Genomic DNA, 22689 nt, shown 5'->3' with positions numbered 1-22689 from the left:
TGGTAGGATTCAGGGTAGTGGTAAGGGTAGAAAGTTTGTTGTGGGTGGTTAAAGTATGGAATGGCTTGGCTCGGCTCATGTCCTTGAGCGTTCATGACTGCAGTGACATCTTCCTTCTTCTTTTTAATCCCGTTGATAGAACCAGATTGTATAGCTTTGTTCATTGCTTGTAAAGCAATAAGATCCTGAATTTTCCCCGATTTGATTCCTTCTTCCAAGGCTTCTCCCATTCGAACAACTTCTGTGAATTTTTGTCCCATCATACCTATCATTTTCTCGTAAAATATGCCAGCCTGGCATTCAATGAAGGTAGCAGTCATTTCCCTATCATTCATCGGAGGTTGAACCCTGGCCGCTTCTGACCTCCAACGTAGCGCATATTCGCGGAACGTCTCAGTTGACTTCCTGGTTAACTTAGTCATGTAAACTCTATCTGGTGTGATATCGGTGTTAAAACTAAACCTGTCCATAAAGTCTTGCGCCATGTCACTCCAACCACGCCATTTACGGACATCCTGTTGTGTATACCAAGTAAGTGCTTCGCCAGATAAGCTTCTTATGAAGAGCTTCATCCTTATGCTCTGGTCTCTGCCCACTCCAACCAGTTTGTCACAATAAGCCCTTAAGTGTGTATGAGGGTCGCCTGTTCCATTGAATGTATCAAATTTCGGCGGTTTGTAGCCTACGGGTAAATCGACGTCAGGTTGAACACAAAGATCTTCGTACTCCACACTCTTAGTTCCCCTAGCGACTTGAAGGTTTCTCATTGCTTCTTTGAGACTGTGGATCTCTTTTAGCAATATGTTATCTGCCCCTGCCTTTGCATCCTTTTCCATTTCTTCGTACTGATCTACCTCGGGTTGGAACCTGACCGTTACTGGGTTGGTAAAGGCTTGTGTTTCTGTGGCATATACCGGAGGAACATATTGTGCATTTGGGGTGACCAAGTGTGCCCCGTGCATATGCTGGGTTGGATAAGTTTGGACGACGGGGGTGTTTTGGACAAGAGGTGGTGTGTTATAATTGGTGTTTATAGATGGTTGATTTGGTGGGTTTAGAGGAGTGGTTGTGTGTAGTGGATTAGTGTTGGTGGGTAACGGAATATAGGGAGTGTGAACTAGCGGTTGATTTGGTGGGTTGACGAGTGGTGGATTAAGAGTAGTGTAGGTAGTGTAGGTGGGTGGTTGATTTTGTGGAGGAGTATAGTTAGTGTAAGTGGGTGGTTGATTTTGCGGGGGAGTATAGGCGGATGATGGATTTGGTGGATTTGCGGGGGTGATCGGAGGTAAGTTGTTGTTGGTAGGTGCATTGTTTTGGGGAGGAAAATGTTCGGGAACTGGGGATTCGAGTGATGGGAAACGAGGTGGTTCTGATGCAGTATTGCTAGGTTCAGGAGGTGAATTTTGGAGTGTGATGGATAAATTGGTCAAGTCCCTAACCTGATTTAGTTCTCCACGTAGATTCTCAATTTCTTGAGTCAGGCGGGCGATATATTCATCCCGTTGAATAGTAGTTCCGTGTTCGGAAGTCTCGGGCGGATCGCTAGAGGTCACGATGTTTTCTACACCAATTGGAATAGATGCTGCCGGATCAGACATAGTAATTTCATTTCCTTGGACAACCCAACTACGTTCAGGTAACGATGACGTCTTTGACCTCGTGATGTAAGGATGGTCGGCCATCGAGTGTCAACACGAATCAACTCTCTGTTTGGGAATAAGATAAAATAGACATACAGTATAAACGATGTTAATTTCATGGACATATCTAGGTAAAGTCATGGTCACGCAAAGTCGAGTAAGGCATGTAGCAAATAATTCGTCAAATAGAGTCAAACAAATTGTCAAACAGATGTAAACGATTATATTAAAAGATAATAACGCGTCCTAATATGCATTTGACCTCTTTGCGCCAGAGGTGGGCCTAACGTTGTTTGAAGGGTAAGTGTGCCATAATATGTCATCCTGTTGCTTTGATTAATTAAACAGATTCTATTTCCCCAAAATAAAGTACAAAAAATTGTGTAACATTTATTACATATCAAATGAATACAACATGAAGTGTTTCCTAATCTAAGTAAAGTAAATACAATTTCCTATGTCTAACTTCTAGCTCCGTTTTTTATGTCCTTGATCTTCGTCATTTGCTGTACTCCAATGCAAATCCATACCTGTCATAGAAACGTTAGTCATCCCCTCCTTCCTAAAGTTTAATTAATTAGAGCAAATAGTCAATATTTAGGCACGATTATCCTTCAAACATGCACATAGAGTATGATTGGTGTCACTCGGGGTCGTGAACCCGCTTGGACGTTTGGGTAAAGTCATCTAATGGATTTAATACACCAAGGGTATTAAATCTCCTAGGATATGAAATGTATGTTCTTAATAAAGGGTGTTGGTTTAGCTCTATCTTAGGCTGACTAAGAGTTGTTTTCCTATGACACAAGGTTCCCCCAAGCGGACAACTTGGGAGTGGAAAGTCTGTGGCCGTCGACTGCACCGCCGATCGACTAAATCCACAAGATCGATCCAACTAAAAGGTAATTTGATAGTGAACGGGCGCGAACCGCGAAACCGTTTTAAGTGTGTGAATATGTGTGAGTTTTCCAGAAGTGGAGGAAATATGAACGGAATGACAGTTTTATCAAAGCAGTAACACATAAACAGTTTATATCAAACAAACAGTTTATATCAAGCAAACAATTAATACCATGTAAAAACAGTTAACAAATGAAAAAGTAATTTCAAATAAGCACACAAAGCCTATTTAAACTAAGTCCGTTATGGTTAGAACCTAAGTGATTCCCCAGCAGAGTCGCCAAGCTGTCACACCCCATTTTTAACCCCGGAGGTTAAATTAGAGGTACGACATATTGGTGATTCCTGTTTTTTGTTGTTTTATTAAGGAGTCGCCACCTAATTATTTATGGTGAATTAGGACACCTAAAGGTTATTAAAATTATTTTAAAGTTAACTCTGTTTTAAAAGTCTGCGAAACCAAATGATTCTAGGTAAGGGTTCAATTAGTCTAAAGGGAAGGTATTAGGCATCCTTTAAGACCCATTAACAATGATTAACCGACCGGACTTATGTTATTTAATTAAGGCTAAAATGTAGATGTAAATATTTAAGAAAATACCTTGTAAGTATTGCTAAAATTATTTAAAGTAAAACTTGTAGAAAATAATAGTTGTATAAAAGAGTTTAGTTAAAAAAATAAACTAAAAGAAGCAGAACATGTAATGTTTATATGTATTTGAAGAAAAGTGAATTGTGCCGACTCACAAATTAAAAAGAGTATTTGTAACATTATTGTTAAATAAATTTTAAAGGTTCTATTAGTTTAATGTATGTATATTGTACAAAGGTTGTTTCAAACAAATATGTATTTCAAGTGTGGGAAAGGAACTAAAGTGAAACAGTTACCTATGAAAACCAGTTCGTTTTTTTTTTATTATTATTTCTCGAAACAAACTAACGGTAGTGTGTAAAATTTTATGATGCTTTAGAAGTGTATCTTTCTTTCTAAAATGCCAAACTTATGAGGAACAATTAAACTTATTTAGTTTAAGAACTACATTTGTTAATTAAGATATCCTAATATAAAATAGGCTCGGTTAATAATAAGCACTTAAATATTTATCACAATCACACAGCTAGATAAAATATCAGTCACACCAAACACATAACAAGCATAAAAAAAATTGAAAATAAGATGACTAAAGCCACATTTGGCTACCATAAGAGAGTAAAGTTTTCAGTGATCCGCCGTTTGGCTAACCCCTCTTTATTTTCTGTTTGGATGGAGATGAGAGAACGAGAGCTGAATGAATGAGTAAATACACGTTCCAGCCTTTGCGGGGTGACGCCGAGTCTTAAAGTAAGACTCTTCGACTCCGGTGTGTCATGCAATAGAAAAAGAAAAGAAAAGGATTAGTAACGATGGCTTAAGCCATACCATAAATCAATGTTGTAGCTATTGAAAGATCCTTAAATCGTGAGAGGTAATCAACTCAAACAAAATGACATATCTCGCATATTTTGTACCATACAATTAAGTAAATAGGCTGGACTACAATCAACAATACTTCATACATGTATACCACTCAATCCATGTAGCAATCAACGATAATAAGTTTCTTGTAGCAAATTCATTATGGGAAAATCATGAACTACCCATGAAATGTGAAGAAACAATGTTAGATAGAACGGAAACTATTTGAAAATACTTTATTGAGTTTGAAGACAAATACGTGAAAGATTCAAAGCTCAGATTTCAAAAAAAAAAAAAGGGGGGGTTGGGAGTGAGATTTGAAGTAAAATCTCGTTAAGGTCAAAACTGAACATCTCTGGTTCAACATAGCCATTTCTTTTGAGAACAGAAATAACACTTTTTAGTAACCATTCTAAAATAGCTTTTAGTTTTAAAACATTTAACATGCATGAGAAAGAACTAATTTTAGAAACTAAAAGCAGATCTACAAAAGGGGTTATTGACTTGAAAAAGGGGGAAATCTAGAGAAGACCAAAGCTATTATTTTGAAATCTGAGTACAAGTTAACAATTGCCTTCTATTTTTGAACTGATTCTGCACCAACACGCTAGGAAATGCAGTTCTCTACTCCTAGTTTAAGCATTTAACGAATTAGAGAGACTAACATTTCTTATTTCAGACTGGACTGAAACCAAATCTAAGCCACATAAACTTGAAAATGGGAAGAACTCCATAGAACGTTAAACCAAAAGGAAAATTACTAAACTAATGATCGAACCTATCCATTGCCTGGAATGAATTTGAAACACAAGTTGAATTTAAGATGGGAGGGGACAGTGCTAAAGTTAACCATACAGTGAGCTCTACCAACATGGTTTCCCACATCCTTAAAGAGAAACAAGGATACATTATAACTCAACAAAGCATATTTTTTTTCTTTTCTCAATGATCAATCAAACAGGCAATCAGTTAACTTCGGACCTACTTAACTTTGGTCCTACTGATCCATGACCTCTGTTATTCCAAAGTGCAGATCAAGGTTTCTAAGGTCAAATAATTAAGCAACACTAGTAATTGCATAAACAACCATGACAACAGCTTTGCTAACTACAATTGAATCCAAACAAACAGGAATCCCAATGTTAAACATGCTAAAGCAAGTATAGAAATGTAGAATTGAAAAAAATGGAAAGAAGAGGAAAATTACTAAACTAGTAACCTGATTCACTTATAATGAAATAGTTAGCCCCAAACTGATAACTAGACTCTAATGGACAGATGGAAGAGAATACTAAAAGTCGTACATGATTCGTATTTCTCAATTCGCATACCAAAACTGCGTAATACTAAGATGCTCATAAAATCAAATCAAGTCAACCAAACCATGTTGAGCTTTAAACAAGTAGCAAACAAAACTAAAAATAATTGAAACTGCCCAGATAGTACAAAACTGGAAACATGCAGGAAATGCAAAACACTACATCCAAATAGGGCTGAACAGCAAGGGAGGAGGGGGAAAATTACTTTTGTTCAAATAACGCATCGTTTGAGAATCCTAAAGGACATGGTCTCTTTTATTACACTCCAACGTGTTCAGCAAAATAGCGTATATTATACATTATTGGTGAAGCAGTTTCCTTATAAAATGCTGACAACATGTTACATACAAAACATATTTCTACAAGTCATAAATATTCTTTAAACAAATAAAGAAAGAACACCAATCTATTAAGCTACTAAACTGGAAATTAAACCCGAATAAAACATGTACCTCTAAATATCCTAACTACTAAACCAAAACTAAACTAACTAAATAAGAACACACATAAGACTACCATGCTACTGAACTGAAAATAAACCAACTGCGACAACGAACATGTATGGACACACAAACACTCGTCAAATTACTAGACTGAAACTAAAACAACTGAAAGGGAGTTATTCACCTTTTTCGAGTGCAGCGAAGTGGGGCTTCGATCTTCGATCTACCCTCGAAAACAGAACGATACTAGGACCCGAAAGTTTTCTCGTGTGAGAAAATGTTTAAGAACAGATAAGGATTTGTCAAATGGTATGAAAATTTAATGTAAGCTACTGATTTCCCAAAAATTTCTCTGAAAAAACGTTGAGTAATCCCCGGCTATAGTTCACCGGGAAAAGTAAAAATCATGTGTGGAAGATACTTTTTTTTTCGGTCCCCTTCAACACTGAGTAATCCTTTCCTTTATAGAGTGAGGAGAGAGAGAGGAAGAGGAAAGAGAGGAGTGATGTCGGGTGAGTGGAGGGGAGCGTGTGTGGGGAAATGGGAAGAGGAGCGGCAGTAGTGGTGAGTGAGACGAGGGAGATGAGGTGGAGGAAAGGGGGAAAAGGAAGAAAGAGAGATGAGGAGACAGAAAGAAGAAGAGGAAAGGGTGAGCGGCGGAGGAGGAATGAGGGGAAAATGAAGGGGAAACCCTAAAAGGGTTTCCCTTATTTTGCTGAAAATGAATTGGACCCGGTCCATTTGTGAACCGGGTCAAATTTTAGACTGGGTGTTTAAAAGAATGGACTAGTAAATTAAACATGGACTGATCTAAAAAATTGAGATAAAAATATGGTGTAGTCCAAAAGTATTAGGAATTAATCGAACTTTGATTTGGGGTCCGGTAAGTCAAAATACGGACTGAGTGCAAGAAATAGTTTGGCTTCTAAATTTGAATAAGAGACACATTTTGATTAACGATGTACTAAGGGTGCCAGAATATCACCTGGTACGAAAAATGTGTAATTGTAAAAGACCCGGATAATAAAGTTATATCATGTTGCAATGACCGCGCAATAAAAACGCTATCATTTAAATGTGCGAAATAAATGCGATGTGTATGCGGAAGTTGGTAGAACGTCGAGAAATGCAAGTTTCAATAATACTAAATAATAGTAGCAAATAAATAGCGGTAGTAATACTGCTAAATAACAATAATAATAATAATAATGATAATGATAATGATAATGGAAATAACAAGAAATAATAATTAACGACAAAAAATGATAATTTAAGAATAATAATAATAATAATAATAACAATAATAATAATAATGATAATAATAAACTGCAGAAGAATAAATAAAATGTGGGTGTTAATAAAAGACTAATAATTATAGTAAAACTTAAAATGCATATTTTTAATTTCTCGAAATACCAGAAGTATAAATAGGTATTTCGGAGGAGATGCGGGACAAAATTGGGTGTCAACAACGGGTCTCCTACACACTTCCTCAACATGGACACATGAAACACGGGATGTACAGCAGCCAAATCTTATGGCAACTCCAGTTCATAAGCTACTAGACCAACCTTTCGTAGAATTCTGTAAGGTCCAATATATCTGGGACTGAGTTTCCCTTTCTTGCCAAATCTCATGACACCCTTCATAGGTGAGACTTTAAGGAACACCCAATCATCAACTGAAAATTCTAAATCCCTTCGTCTCACATCTGTATAAGACTTCTGGCGACTCTGAGCCGTTTTCAAACGCTCCTGTATTAACTTGACTTTCTCCATAGCCTGATAAACCAAATCTGGTCCTAACAACTCTGCTTCACCAACTTCGAACCAACCAATTGGTGATCTACACCTTCGCCCATACAGAACTTCAAACGGTGCCATTCAAATGCTAGCATGGTAACTGTAATTATAGGAAAACTCGATAAGAGGCAAGTGATCATCCCAATTACCTTTGAAGTCCAAGACGCATGCTCTCAACATGTCCTCTAGAGTCTGAATAGTATGCTCTGCTTGGCCATCTGTCTGCGGATGAAAAGCTGTGCTAAGGTTCACCTTGGTACCCAATCCTTTTTTAAAGGATTTCCAGAAGTTCGCTGTAAACTAAGCACCACGATCTGAAATAATGGACACTAGTGTCCCCTGCAATCTGACAATCTCATTAACATACAGCTTGGCATAATCTTCTGCTGAATCTGTGGTCTTGACTGGCAAAAAGTGCGCCGACTTAGTAAGCCTGTCAACAATCACCCAAATAGAGTCATGTCTCCTGGCTGAGCGAGGTAGACCTGATACAAAATCCATATTGATCATTTCCCATTTCCAGACAGGAATATCAATATTCTGAGCCAAGCCACCAGGCCTCTGGTGTTCGGCTTTCACTTGCTGACAATTCGGGCACTTAGCTACAAAATCTGCCACATTCTTCTTCATATCGTTCCACCAGTAAATCTCCTTAAGATCATGATACATCTTAGTGGAACTTGGGTGAATGGAATACCTGGAATTGTGAGCTTCTGACATGATTCGCTCTCTGAGCCCATCTACATTTGGAACACACAATCTACCTCGGTACCTCAAGGTACCATCATCTCCCCCTTGTTCGAAAGCCGTCGTCTTATGCTTGTGAATCCCCTCTTTCAGCTACAACAAGTAGGGATCATTAAACTGTTTCTCCTTGACTTCCATGACTAAAGAGGAAAGAGCCCTATTCTGAACAACCACACTACCATCCTCGGAGTTCAAAAGTCGAACTCCAAGATTGGCCAAACGGTGAACTTCCTTTGTCATAACTCTCTTATCCACGTCCACGAGGGATAAACTTCCCATAGCACGTCGACTAAGAGTATCAGCTACAACATTCGCTTTCCCCAGATGATAAAGAATATCCACATCGTAATCCTTAAGCAATTCTAGCCATCTCTTTTGCCTAAGATTCAGCTCCCTTTGCTTGAAGATATACTGCAGGCTTTTATGATCTGTGAAAATATCAACATGCGCTCCATACAAATAATGACGCCATATCTTAAGTGCAAAAACTACAGCTGCCAACTCTAGGTCATGAGTCGGATAATTCTTTTCGTGAACCTTGAGCTGATGAGATGCATAAGCTACAACCTTACCATGCTGCATCAAGACACATCCGAGACCAACTCCTGAAGCATCACAATAAACCACGAACCCTTCAGTTCCCTCTGGCAGCATCAAAACTGGATCAGAAGTCAATCTCTTCTTCAACTCTTCAAAGCTTCGCTCACAAGCATCTGACCATTGGAACTTAACTTTCTTCTGAGTCAACTTAGTCAATGGAGCAGAGATAGAATAAAATCCTTCTACGAAGCGTCGATAATAGCCTGCCAGACCCAAGAAACTTCTTATATCAGAAACTGAGGTGGGTCTGGGCCAACTCCTTACGGCATCAATTTTCTGAGAATCAACTTTAACACCTTCACCTGAGATCACATGGCCTAAGAATGCCACTGATTTAAGCCAAAACTCACACTTTGAGAATTTTGCAAAAGGCTCGTGATCTTTAAGAGTCTGCAACACTATTCTGAGATGTTCTGCATGATCGGCCTCATTACGGGAATACACCAAAATATCATCAATGAAGACAATGACGAATAAGTCGAGATAAGGCTTGAAGACCCTGTTCATAAGATCCATGAAAGAAGCTGGCGCATTTGTCAACCCAAATGACATAACAAGAAATTCAAAATGGCCATAACGGGTTCTGAAAGCTGTCTTCGGAATATCAACTTCCTTAACCTTCAACTGATGATAGCCTGATCTGAGGCCATTCTTGGAATAACATTGGGCACCCTGTAGTTGTTCAAATAAGTCATCTATTCTAGGAATAGGGTACCTGTTCTTAATGGTGACCTTGTTCAGCTGACGGTAGTCTGTACACATACGTAAGGAACCATCCTTCTTTCGGACAAATAAGACTGGCGCACCCCAAGGCGAAACACTGGGCCTAATAAACCCCTTATCAAGAAGATCTTTCAACTGGATTTTAACTATTTTAACTCAGCTGGAGCCATTCTGTATGGCGGAATAGATATTGGCTGAGTATCGGGAAGTAGATCAATTCCAAATTCAATCTCCCTGTCAGGAGGGACTCCTGGGAGATCTTCGGGAAAGACTTCTGGAAACTCATTAACAACAGAGACTGTCTGAAGAGTTGGGGTCTGGGAAGCTGAATCCCTAACCCGAACGAGATGATAGATATAGCCCTTAGACATCATTTTTCTTGCCTTGAGGTAAGAAATAAACCTGCCCTTAGGACTCACTGAATTACCCTTCCACTCTAAGACTGGCTCATTAGGAAACTTGAAATTTACAGTTTTGGTTCTACAGTCAACTGACGCATAACATGAATATAACCAGTCCATGCCCATGATTACATCAAAATCTACCATTTCTAACTCACATAGGTCAGCTGGAACAACATGGTGATAGACTCTGACTGGACAGCCCTTATAGACATGTCGGTCTATGACTGACTCACCAACTGGAGTTGACACTTCAAAAGGTTCTTTTAGCTTTTCAGGTTCAATACCAAATTTCCTAGCAACATAAGGGGTGACATAGGATAGGGTGGATCCAGGGTCCATGAGAGCGTAAACATCGAAACTGAAAACGGTGAGTATACCTGTGACAACATCAGTACGGGCATCGATATCCTGGCGCTCGGTCAAAGCATACAAACGATTTGGGCCACCGCTTGTGTTACCGGATCTAGCTGGTACACGTCCTGCCTGAGTCTGGTTATTATGAGGAATTGATGAATTTACTGACTGAGTCCGATTACCTCCTGTGCCCTGTCTGATTGAAGGGCAATTGCGTTGAATATGGCCCGGCTGGCCACACCCATAGCAAATATTCGATCCAGAGCTGTCACGACCCAACTAGGGCCGCGACGGGTACCCGATACTTGTACCGAGCACCCCTATCTCATATCATATTCTTATTACTAAGTGGGTCGTATGAACTGCACCATATTTTTTTTTGTTTTACTTACCATTAACACTAGTAGCATGTTATAAACATAGGCTAACAAACTCGGTTAGCACTTTATACAACAACGAGGACCATTAAAAGTACAAAACATCTAACTGTACATATCTATCTACGAGCCTCTAAACATAGTACACATATACATATGAAGGGCCGAGTACTGCCGTGCCCGAATATATACACAAAATAGTACCAAGGGACTGAGGCTCCGGGACAACTGGAGCGCTGCCACTTACTGCTGATAGAACTCCTAGGAATCAGGTCCGTCTACCTGCTGACCTGCGCGGCATGAAACGCAGCGTCCACAAGAAGGGACGTCAGTACAAATAGTGTACCGAGTATGTAAAGCATGGAAGATAATACAACAGAAACATAGAGTATGATTATCAATATCATAGGGTCATAGGACAAATAATGAGACGAGAAAGTAACCTGTACATCGGAATGTTTTTTTTTCAGGCCGGATACCATGCATGCCTGTCCGTCTTTTGGAAACATTTCTTTTTCATATTCATAGAAAATAGAGCTTATTTCACATCGTATCATGTCATAGCATATCATAGTATATCATGTAATATCATAGCACCGAACAATGTCGGCTCGCCCACATAGCACCGAAATACATCGGCTCGCCCATATATCCCGCGTCCGGGCATCCCGCGTCCAGGATGATAAGCCAGCTGACCAGGTGGCAATGAAACATGTTTCCCTTCCCATTCCCCATGTATCCTTTCCCCCACCCCATGTACACATTCATATCGCATATACATATGTCATATAAGTATGCAGGAGGGCCCAAAGAAAATCATATAGCCATCGGATTGACGTAAGGTCGGTGACCTCCGATTACGTTATGGAACAATCGTGATTGCTTTGTCTCACCTTGAAGGAACGAGTATTTTAAGGCGAGACTACCAATGGAGAATAGTGTTAAAAGAAACATAGAATGAAATCATGGATGTCATAGAAATCAATTCATCTGCTTCGGAACCTTTAGAGGATGGTATCATACCTAAGGAATAGAATTAAAATCAAGAACTAGTTTGATACTTTCATATTCATATTCATATTCATATTGGGTCCTTAGCTTAAGACTCTTAGTCATAGAATCATTCTTGTCATACTTATCATAGACGTATTCTCTTCCTTAGCATCATCGTTATCATGGTCGTCATATACATATTTCCATTAGAATCGTGCAGTACTTATCGTTTGATAATCGGAACAAGGATCAAAAGTTTCCTTTGGATTCTCCTCCAAAATAAGTCAAACGGAGCAATAGGGCATATCCGGGAACAATGGGCCCACCTCGGGTCAAATGAGGTGGCGTACCAAATTTACGCACATTATATTTCATGACGTCACTTGTGGGGGTCTTGAGGTAGTCGGGTCATATTTATGCAAGTTCTAGATGTTTAGGAAGGTTTTCCAACATTTTACACAATTTCTAATTCAATTCTACTGAATGAAAAAGGGGAAACTTTAGGTGCGGATTCCGGGGAATGGAGTTGTCCCCGAGGCTCGTATCCAACCTAGTATGCCTAAGACATGCCATAGAAGGAAGGGTGAAGCCTTACATACCTCTTTCCGCTCCTTATGCTATTCCAAATTCAAGTTGCAAATCCGCCGAAATCTACAAATTGGTCACATTTACCAAACTTTGGTTAGAGCATTTAGAATTGGAATCTTAAGATATTACTTGGCTACCGAAATTTCGGCAGCACTTCCCCTGTAAATACTCCATCCCACCAAGTTCAACTTGGCCAATTCCAATCAACAACAATCCCGGGAATTCAACCCGGCCAAACTATCAACATAATTTCAACAACCACACTAACAATTTCCATATTCAATCCAAGATACATTATAACAACTTAATCAATTTACTACTTCTTTCAAAACCTTCCAACTCCAATAAAAGCAATAACAACCTTATAATATATATTCCAACAACACCATACTAATATCATTATCTTCCATACATGGAAGAACATAATATTCAATTTACATAAACTTCAACCACAAGTCTCCAACTACCATAATTTCTCTAAGATCATTAAGCTTTTTATTAGCAATATGGAATCCACAACACAACAACCAACATACTAATCAAAACTTGCCCACCATTCCTTCATAATTCACCAAATATACACGACTATACATGTGATATACAACTCACGGCCAACATCATACACACATGGCTACAACTTCACTAGAATCATCCAACTTCCATTATTAACATAGTATTCTTTATAACCACAACTATCCACTAAATAAAATAATTAAAACATGATTTCCACACACACACATATATCACACCTCACGGCCACAACATGGTTTTTCTCTTCCATGATTTTCATCCACTTTTACATGCTACAACACATAAAATCATCCATAACATATAAGAAAAGAGTTAGACCTTACCTTTTTCTCCACTTCTCCACTTGATTAAAATTGGCAACTTGTATGATTATGGGTTTTTTCTTGTTTCAATAACAACTCTACTTTGTTAAGGACCCTCCACTTGGTAGAAAATGATTTTTGAAGAAAGAAAAAAAAAGTTTTTTTTTTTTTTTTTGTTCTTGAACTTGGCCGAAAATGGCCTTGGAGATTTTTTTCTCCTTCTTCTCTTCTTGAGACTTCTTGAAGTTTCTAGGAAATATTATGAGAATAAAGATTAATTAGTCATCTTTTAAAGCTTGTCCATTAAGCTTTTAATTGGGCCTAAGCCCACCCATATGGATGGCCCAAGTGGCTTATTGATTCCAAGCCCAACCTTTTCTCCTTTTTTTTTTTTTTTTGTTCATGAAAAATAATTCCCAAATTCCAAATTTGCCCTTCGTCTTCCTCCATAATTCCACGAGTCATATTGCGAATTTTCCTTTATGCCCTTGACCTTTCTTAATATTCCCACTTCAAAATTTTCATAAACAACTTGTATGCCAATCAAGGTCAAAATTATAGTCTTGCTCTTGACCTTCCGCCATTACCTTAAATTATCCAAATACGCAAAAATGCGGGATATAACAAGAGCGGCACTCCCCAGGATGCCTCTTCCCACACTTAGCACAAATCGGGTTGGTGAAGTTACTCTGGGTCACACTGGCATGAGACTGAGAGCCTGACGACCTGAAATTCTGTTGACGGTTATCTTTCCTGAACTTGGAAACTGAAGCACTTGCCGTGGACGGAGTAGGTCCTGCTGACCTGTTCTTAAAGAATTTCCTGTTACCATTCCCGCTAAACTGTCCGGTAGACTTGACTCTCTTATTGAACTCCTTGTCTTTCTCTTTCTGCAAGCTTTCCTCCTCCTTTAGCCTTGTCTCATTACCCTGTACGAATGCAACTATCTTGGAGATGGTCATTCCCCCATTCTGTGCAACAATGTTGGCCCCATCATACAAATGAGGATCAAGTCCTCCAACAAACCTCCTCACTTTTTCTCTCATATCCGGTACCATATGTGGAGCATGCTTAGCCAGACTGATAAATTCCAAATAGTAGTCCTGAACTGACCTGCCATTCTGCTTAAGCTTCAGAAATTGCTCAGCCTTAGCCTCTCTGACTTCTATTGGCATGAAATGGTCCAAAAATGCGCTTGTAAATTCATCCCATGTAGCATCAGGTGCATCCTCACCTCGGGATAATTCCCAAGATTCATACCAAGTGTTAGCAATGCCCTGTAGTTGATGAACTCCAAAAGTAGCTGCTTCGATTTTTGTAACTGTCATAATCCTGAAGATCTTTTGGAGAGCATCAATGTAGTCCTGAAGGTCCTCATCTTTTTTTGTCCCCGTAAAGACTGGGGGATTCATCCTAAGAAAGTCCTTAGTCTTAAAAGACTCTCCATTACCTCCTGAACTTGACCCAGATTCCTGACGTTGGGCCTGAGCTGCTACCAGCTGTGTGAGCATGTTGATAGCACTCCTAACATCCCCATCTGAAGCACTAGGAGGTGTAACGGTAGGGGCGGTTAGAGCTGTTGCCTGAGTCGGAACGGTCTCTTCATGAGCTACTTCCACGGTAGCCCTTTGGCTGGTGGTTGTGTTCCTCTTCTTGTACTTTCTTTTGTAAGGCATTTTCTGAAAACACGTACACGCACAAATTAGGAAGCCATCCTAAAAATACTGCTCAAACTGCACGATCTAGCATATGAAAGAAGTGAGACAATCCTGAATGTCTTGGTGGTCAACTATTTATATGTATGGGCCCCTCACACATATAAAAGTGACCCCACTGGACACGGTTTCATAGACTCCCTAAAGACACTTGAACAAAGGCTCTGATACCAATCTTTGTCACGCCCCGAACCATGGCCTGGGCGTAACACGGCACTCGGGCCTTGCTTGCATGTGTCCGAGCGAACCTCATGGCTTGCTTGTCAACATGGGCATCAAAACAATATAATCTATATGATGCAATTTAAATGAATTATGAAAATGTGAATTTGCGGAATGTTGTCTTGAATTTATCTCATAGCATAAAATATCATGAAAACATAATAGTCTGCAAACATGAAAGCACCACTGACTCTGTGAACTAACATCTGTCTATGAAACCTCTAAAAACATGTCTGAATACTAACTACCATGACATGGCCCTGGACTACCATAAACTGAATACTAATGCAGACTCCATGTTGAACCCCGAGAGAAGTGGGGCTCACCAATAAGTTGATAACTGAAGTGATCCTACTGCGCAGGTGTATGCTCCTGAAAACCGGTATCTGCACCGTGAAGTGCAGGCCCCTGGCAAAAGGGACGTTAGTACATAGTGAATGTATGTAAAACCTGCTGAAATGAAGAACATGGCACAACGTAGGTATGGGACATGAACTGAAACTGAATGTAACTTGAACATGAGCATGAAACGTGATTAAAGTCTGAAAACAGTAAATCAATGGAAATACATGTATGTAAAAACTTCTTGTAACGTGGGGAACACTATAGTATAACCGACAACATGATCTGGTACTTGCGTCCTACCAGCAGAACACTCACACCTTGCCAGGCATATGAGATTTAAGTAATAATAAGCATGTAAGGATCCAAACTGCATAATGAAGGTGTTGCCTCCTTGCTGACAACCCTTATCCTATGGTGGCAACGTAGTTTCAGGCTATCTGAGCCTTCTCGGTTAACTAAGCAATTCCCAAAAACATGAACATGATATAGTTGGCTAAGAAGCCCATGATTTTCGTGAAATAACTTGTAATCATGATTTCACGAAATAACTTGTAACATGGTTCCATGAAATAGCTTGTAAACATGGTTTCATGAAATAACTTGTAAACATGGTTTCGTGAAATAAGTTGTCAAAGTCTTGCAAGCATGTTCTTGATTCATGGAAGATTAGGAATACAATAACGAATATAAATACAAAATCCATGTACATAAATACATAAATACGGGCTACCAATATGTTGGGTTTAATGCCCTAGGATTTGATCTTCATGAATATCAAGAAACAGAGCATGGGGAAGAACGTAGAGATTCCCACATGTGGATGGAAGTTCTACATACCTTAATTGCTCCAAAACTTGAATTAAAGACTTGAATTTTTGGAGAAGATTTCCTAAATCTTGATTCTTGAACCTTGAGATGGGTTTTCTTGAAAAACCCTAGATTAGGAAGAATGATTTCTTGTTTAGATTACAAGGATATGTACTAGAATTGAGTTGGAATAATTAGAGTGGACTTACCTTGGTGTTCTTGATGATGGAGGAGAGTAGGAGGTCGTTCTAGGGTTTGAAGGAATGAAAAATAATGAGTTGAACTGATATGGACGAATATATACTGTCCTGTGAAATTGCAGTTTACGTCCTGAACAGTGCTGGCCGTATTTTGAAATACGGGCCGTAAACTGAAATACGGACTACACTGCATCTCTTCAGTAAAATGGCCATAACTCTTTGCACAGATGTCCGTTTGACCCCCATAATATACCGTTGGAAAGGTATTTCAAAGCTCTACAACTTTCATCAAGGAAGTTTTCCCAAATTTCAAATACGTTTTGAAATACGGGCCATAAATCGAAATACGGTCCGTTTTTAACCATGTGACATCAAAATGTCAAATTCCAGAATGTTCAGAAATTCTTGGTTTCAGTTTACGATCACTGTTCATGGGCGTAAACTGAAATACGGTCACTGTTCATGGGCGTAAACCACTATCTTACAACTGAACAGAGAAATTCTAACTCTCACATTCTTTATCTGATTTTCTAAGTCTAGGATCATGATTAAAGTTTAAGTTAAAGGTACGGGGTGGTACAAGTAATTCCTTTTTCGGCTCTCCCAATTTTCTATTTATCTTTTTATTATTTATATTGTCTTTCCTCTATTCTATTATTTTGTTTATGATCTCTAGCGAGAACATACAAATAGAAACTTCAAAATTCCTTAAATTAAGCATTTCTAAAAATCTCAAATATGTTAGTATTTAAATCGAAAAACTTGGGTCTCAATGGGAATTTTGAATTGATATCAAAATTCAATTTATTTTTATTTTTTATAATTTCTTTTGCTTATTACTCCCTACGTCCATGTTTACTTGTCTATATTTGACTTGGGACACTCTTAATAAGTAATAAATAAAATGAAAAATGAATTGGAGTACTTAATAATAAGGGTAAAATAGGTATAAAATGGAAAATTATGTCTTGATTTTTCAAACTATACAACTTACAAGTAAAAGTGGATATATATTTTTAGTATAGTGGACAAATAAAATGGACGGAGGGAGTGTATTATAAAAAATTGTGTTATTCTATAATTGTTAAATTCAATTTAAATTACTTTACTACTTAAATTGTGATGGAAATTTCACAAGCATTGCTTAGAAAAAACATGAAATTTATGATTTATTTTTTAGAACTTGTATTATTTACTTATGGGGTGTAATTACCTATTGAAGAGTTTTTCTATTATTTTTCTTATTTTGATTGGTGTAATTCCCTTGTTGAAGATGTTATTTTACTTGTGTCAGTTCATTTTTTAATATACATAAAAGATGCAAGTCTCTTGGTGAAAATCTTGATTTTACCTTGTCGTTAATGGGTGTGATTCCTTGTTTAAAATGTTATTTATGTTCGTTTCTTAATTTTTGAGATGTAATTTTCATATTTGCAAATAAAAAAAGGCCTATTAAGTTGATCGAATAAACTAAAAAGAGATGGACCGGACCCAACACGTTTCTAACAAGATATACATTGATGAAAATTATGACACCCGACACCTTCAAATTCTAGATCCGCCTCTGTATATAAGCCTATTAAAAGAGAAAGTATTCTCAACAAAATTATTTTCATAAGTGGGGCTAGAACTCAAGACTAATACCCACAGTTGACTTTTCTTCTCATGCCAACTTTTCTAGGTACAAGGGGAGAAAGGCAATGTGCCAGTACCGTTGGTTCAACAATTATGATTTTTATATGAGCCTTTCTTTACCCTAGAAATGCCATTAGTTGTATTAAGCAAATCTAATAGAATGTAGAATATATAATTTTGATACCTATTCGTTTCACTTTTAATCGTAATTCTTTGGCTCCATTTCGGTCAAAGAGTTCAAAACGTGGGCCAAAGGGAAATTTATTCTGTGTGCCAAAACTGAAATTAGATACATTTCAAAATCATAAGTAATTCCAATATAGCTACTATTTACTAGCATATTTGACTAAAAGCAGAGGCGCAAGGCAAGCATCTTACAAATTAAATGTCATTTGCTCATACAAGAGAGTAGCTGTTAATTGACTTGTAACATGTATTACAACTTACAGTAAAATCAACAGCTCCTTCCATGCCTTGAAAATTAAGCCACGCTTTATCCTAAAGCAAAAGGAGGATAAATGAACAACCATTCAAGCTAACAAAGACTGACAGACAAAGTAACTCATTTGTATCGTCCTAATAAGATAGAACCAACTGCCTTTTTTTCGCCTTCTCTTTTTGTTTATTCCATTTATTTGGTTGTCCGGCAAGTTGGCCTTCACCATATGTCTACTCTAGCATGGCTGCTTAGAGCAAGAAGAAACTAAGTGAAAGGAGATAAAATAGAGGTAAACACAGTTGAAATGAAGATATATGTTTTGCAATAGCCGATGATCTCCTTGGCGTTGGGCGAGCACCCGTATTTGGAGTAACAGGAACGATTCGTGCTCTCCTTTTAATCTGGACGTTAGTATCTAGAGTTTTAGGGCAACATATTTGCCCCTCTTTCCCCAGTGGCGGACTTTGGCGTGAAGGTTTGGAAGTGGACGGCGAAATGTCATTAGAAGCTGAAGTTTTGTAGTATTGGGACAAGAGAGCGGCTAATAATGAGAGAACCAGTACAGACTTGGCTTTAATCATGTCTACTAAGGAAGATTCTATATGGAGAGATGATGTACAATGTAGTAAAGAATATGAGAGATGAGAAGTGAAGTATGCTAGGAGCACGTTCTGAAGGACACTATATATATCAAGCAAAAAGCAGAAGTGTATCCAACACAATACACCTTTTTGCATCTTTTAAATATAACGTACTTTTTGGTATTAGTAATCCTTCATAAAAGGAGAACAGAGTTTTAAGGACTCTGTAATCACCCTTCAAAATGTACTCTTTTTTTTTTCTTTTTTTTTTTAATTACCCAAACATCATATGGCACTTCAAAATAGACTTTGAAAGATAAACAAGTGGGGACAGGGGACAACTCTAAAGTTGGAAAAGACGATAGGTAATACTAGATTATGAATTCTTGGTTTATAAGTTAACTTATCCGATTCGGATTACCAATCCCCTGATTTCACAAAGAAAAGTCAAAAAATGAGAAAAGAACATGTCTAGATTAAACTACAAAGAGCTAAAAATCAAACCATCCAACCTCCTTTATGGAAGATCTCAACTACTTAGTACGTAAAGGAATATTAATTACTTGAGCAATTTGCATGTAATGAAAAATAGTGATGCCAAGGAAAGTCAAAGATTTGCTTAAGCCGACTCTTTGGTGGAACAAATTTCAACTTGGAATCAGGTTCAGGATAAAGAGATGGTAGGATTTTATTCTGGCTTCCGGCACATGATAATGTGTTAATGTCGTGTAGATTTTGTCCAAGTTCACTCTTTACATGCTGTTTCATCTTTTCGCATTTAAAGAGCATCTTTCACTGTTTTCCAGGACAGGGAGGGAAGGGTGCACAAAGTGAGAACTCCAAAATGGTAAGTGTTTTCATCGTGTAAGTTCAGTACAAATATGGAAAACATTGAGCTCAACTTCCAAGGTGAACTTAGAATTTAGTTGAAAAGGATTAGTTTTGATCTTTTATACTCTAGGAATCAATTATATAACTCTTGAATTTTAAGTAACAAAGCATTTGCGATGATGCCATTTTAAATGCACATGAAAAGAAGAATTCTGTTCGGCACATGATAATGTGTTTATGTCATGTAGATTTTGTCCAGGTTCACACTTTACATGCTGAAGGTTATATCTTCATTGGCTATTGCAAAATATATATCTTCATTTCGAGTGTGTTCACTGTAAGATAATGTTTTCCTTGATTATTCTCCTCTCTTGAATAGGTTAATATACAACATTTACAACATAATTGTAGGCTACAAATTAGGAACTAATTTGACTAATTAATTCTAACATACGCTATCCTAAAATAGAAGATTACAAAATATATTTGATTAAATATTTACATAATCTAACACACCCCCGCAGTCGAAGCGGGAGGTTTATGAACGGTTAGACTATCCCGAAAATCATCAAATAGTACGCGCGGAAGACCTTTGGTGAAGATGTCGGCAATCTGATAACGGGACGGAATATGTAGGACACGAACCTCTCCACGTCTAACCTTTTCACGAACAAAGTGAATGTCCATTTCAATATGCTTGGTACGTTGATGTTGTACCGGATTTCCAGACAGGTAAATGGCACTCACATTGTCACAATAGACCAAAGTTGCTTTACGAATAGGACAATTGAGTTCAAGCAATAGATTACGAATCCAACAAGATTCAGAGACAACATTAGCAACCCCTCTGTATTCAGCTTTAGCACTGGACTTAGATAGAGTAGGTTGGCGCTTGGAAGACAAGAGTAGGTTGGGGGTTGTGGCCCCCAAGCAGCCCACGGTGGAAAATACCACGACGGGGCAGTGGCCCCCTGCTGCTGCGACGCGGCGGGCTGGTTTGCATGGGCATTGTTCCGACTGCCCCCGCCGCTGCTTTGCCCATTCCCGCTGCCACCGCGGTTGTTGTTGCTGTTGCCGCCGCTGCGACCGCGGTTGTTCTTCTTTCCACGATTGTGAGAATTTCCTCGATTGTTGAAGGTATTTTCAGAATTATTGGGCTGCCCATTACCGGAGAAATTCTGAGGATTAATATTGTGGGAAACGAGAGCAGCATTCTACACGGAGTCGTGAATGGCGTCCTCGCCATGGCTGTCTTCCTCAAGTTCGAGCATCGACCGGACAACGTCAAAATATGGGAGAGGAGTACGGTGCTGCACCGTCATTCGAAAAGTTTTATATTCTTCCGATAACCCTCGCAGAAGACGAAGCATAAGTCGTTCGTCGGAAACTTTGTGGCCGACGTTGGCGAGATTGTCTGCAAGAACTTTCAGCCTGGTGCAGTATGCTTTCACATTCGGAAAATCCACCAATTTGGTGTTGGTGAATTTTTCAACAAGAGCAAGAGCCCTAGCCGATTTGTTGTCCTAAAAGAGATGAACAAGGTGATTCCAAGCCTCGGCTGCGGTGTCCTCTTGATGAATGATCGTGTTGAGAAGATCATTCGATATCGTACCATATATCCATTGCCGAACAATGTCATCTAGCTGTTCCCATAGAGCCTTTGTAGCAAGTTTCTCGGCTGCAGTTGCCGGTGGTGGCACGGTAGGGGAGGCAGGAGGTAGGATGTGGTCGATCACCAAGTTTGCTCGGTAATGGAGCTTGAAGAGGGTAGCCCAGTTATTGTATTGGCTTCCTTCATAGTCAAGAACAATAGGAATGCATGATTTGATATTGGTGACTGTAGTCGCAGGATGCAACTTTGACGCGTCAGCCATGGAGAAGAGGAGGAGGAAGGGCCGAAGGGGAGGAAAACGAAAGAGGGGTCGGCAGCTAGGGTTAGGATGCTAGGGTTTTAGGAGAGACCTAGTCTGATACCATGTAAGATAATGTTTTCCTTGATTATTCTCCTCTCTTGAATAGGTTAATATACAGCATTTACAACATAATTGTAGGCTACAAATTAGGAACTAATTTGACTAATTAATTCTAACATACGCTATCCTAAAATAGAAGATTACAAAATATATTTGACTAAATATTTACATAATCTAACATTCACCTCTGTTTTATCTCCTTTCACTTAGTTTCTTCTTGCTCTAGAGCCATATGCTAGAGCAGAAATATGGTGAAGTCCTACTTGCTGGACGACTAAATAAAAGAAAAATAGTAAAGGAGAAAAAAGAAAAAGAAAAAAGAGGCAGCTTATTAGGACAATATAATGTTGAGCTGTTTTTAGTTTTTCCTTTTCCTTTTTAAGTTTTCTACTAGTGTATCTTTGACCTTGAGCCTGAATGGATTGTTCATCTATCCTTCTTTTTGCTTTAGGATAAAGGGTGGCTTTATTCAAAGCATCGACAGAGCTGTTGTTTTTGACGTGTAAGTTGTAATACTTGGTACAACTTCTCTCTTGTATTGTCAAAAAATGGTATAGTAAGATGCTTCCGTTGCATTGCCTCTGCTTTTAGGCAAATATGCTAGCAAATAGTAGCTGTATTGGAATAAAAATTATGATTTGAAACGTATCTAAGTTCAGTTTTGGCACACAGAAACTATTTTATTCTTTGGCCCACGTTTTTACTCTACGACCAAAGTGGAGCCAACGAGGAAAAGCAAAAAGAATGGGAATCACATTATTT

General features: G+C 38.5%; 1 protein-coding gene and 1 pseudogene across 1 annotated transcript; both read right to left on the bottom strand.

Moving 5' to 3' along the window:
• LOC132602773 (eukaryotic translation initiation factor-like) overlaps positions 1–22689 on the bottom strand; it is an 88476-nt pseudogene that overhangs the window by 20437 nt on the left and 45350 nt on the right.
• On the bottom strand, positions 1972–19573 carry LOC132602941 (uncharacterized). The gene is made up of 3 exons (XM_060315767.1): positions 16299–19573; positions 15443–15524; positions 1972–14858 (listed from the first exon to the last, which is right to left on the bottom strand). The coding sequence occupies exon 3, from the start codon at positions 14853–14855 to the stop codon at positions 13773–13775; it is 1083 nt and encodes a 360-aa protein (XP_060171750.1). The 5' UTR covers positions 14856–14858; positions 15443–15524; positions 16299–19573; the 3' UTR covers positions 1972–13772.

This window comes from Lycium barbarum, chromosome 7, assembly GCF_019175385.1.
Source record: "Lycium barbarum isolate Lr01 chromosome 7, ASM1917538v2, whole genome shotgun sequence".
NCBI classification, from domain to species: domain Eukaryota; kingdom Viridiplantae; phylum Streptophyta; class Magnoliopsida; order Solanales; family Solanaceae; genus Lycium; species Lycium barbarum.
Note: the sequence above shows the minus strand (reverse complement) of the source record. Positions and strands in the feature narration are given on the sequence as shown.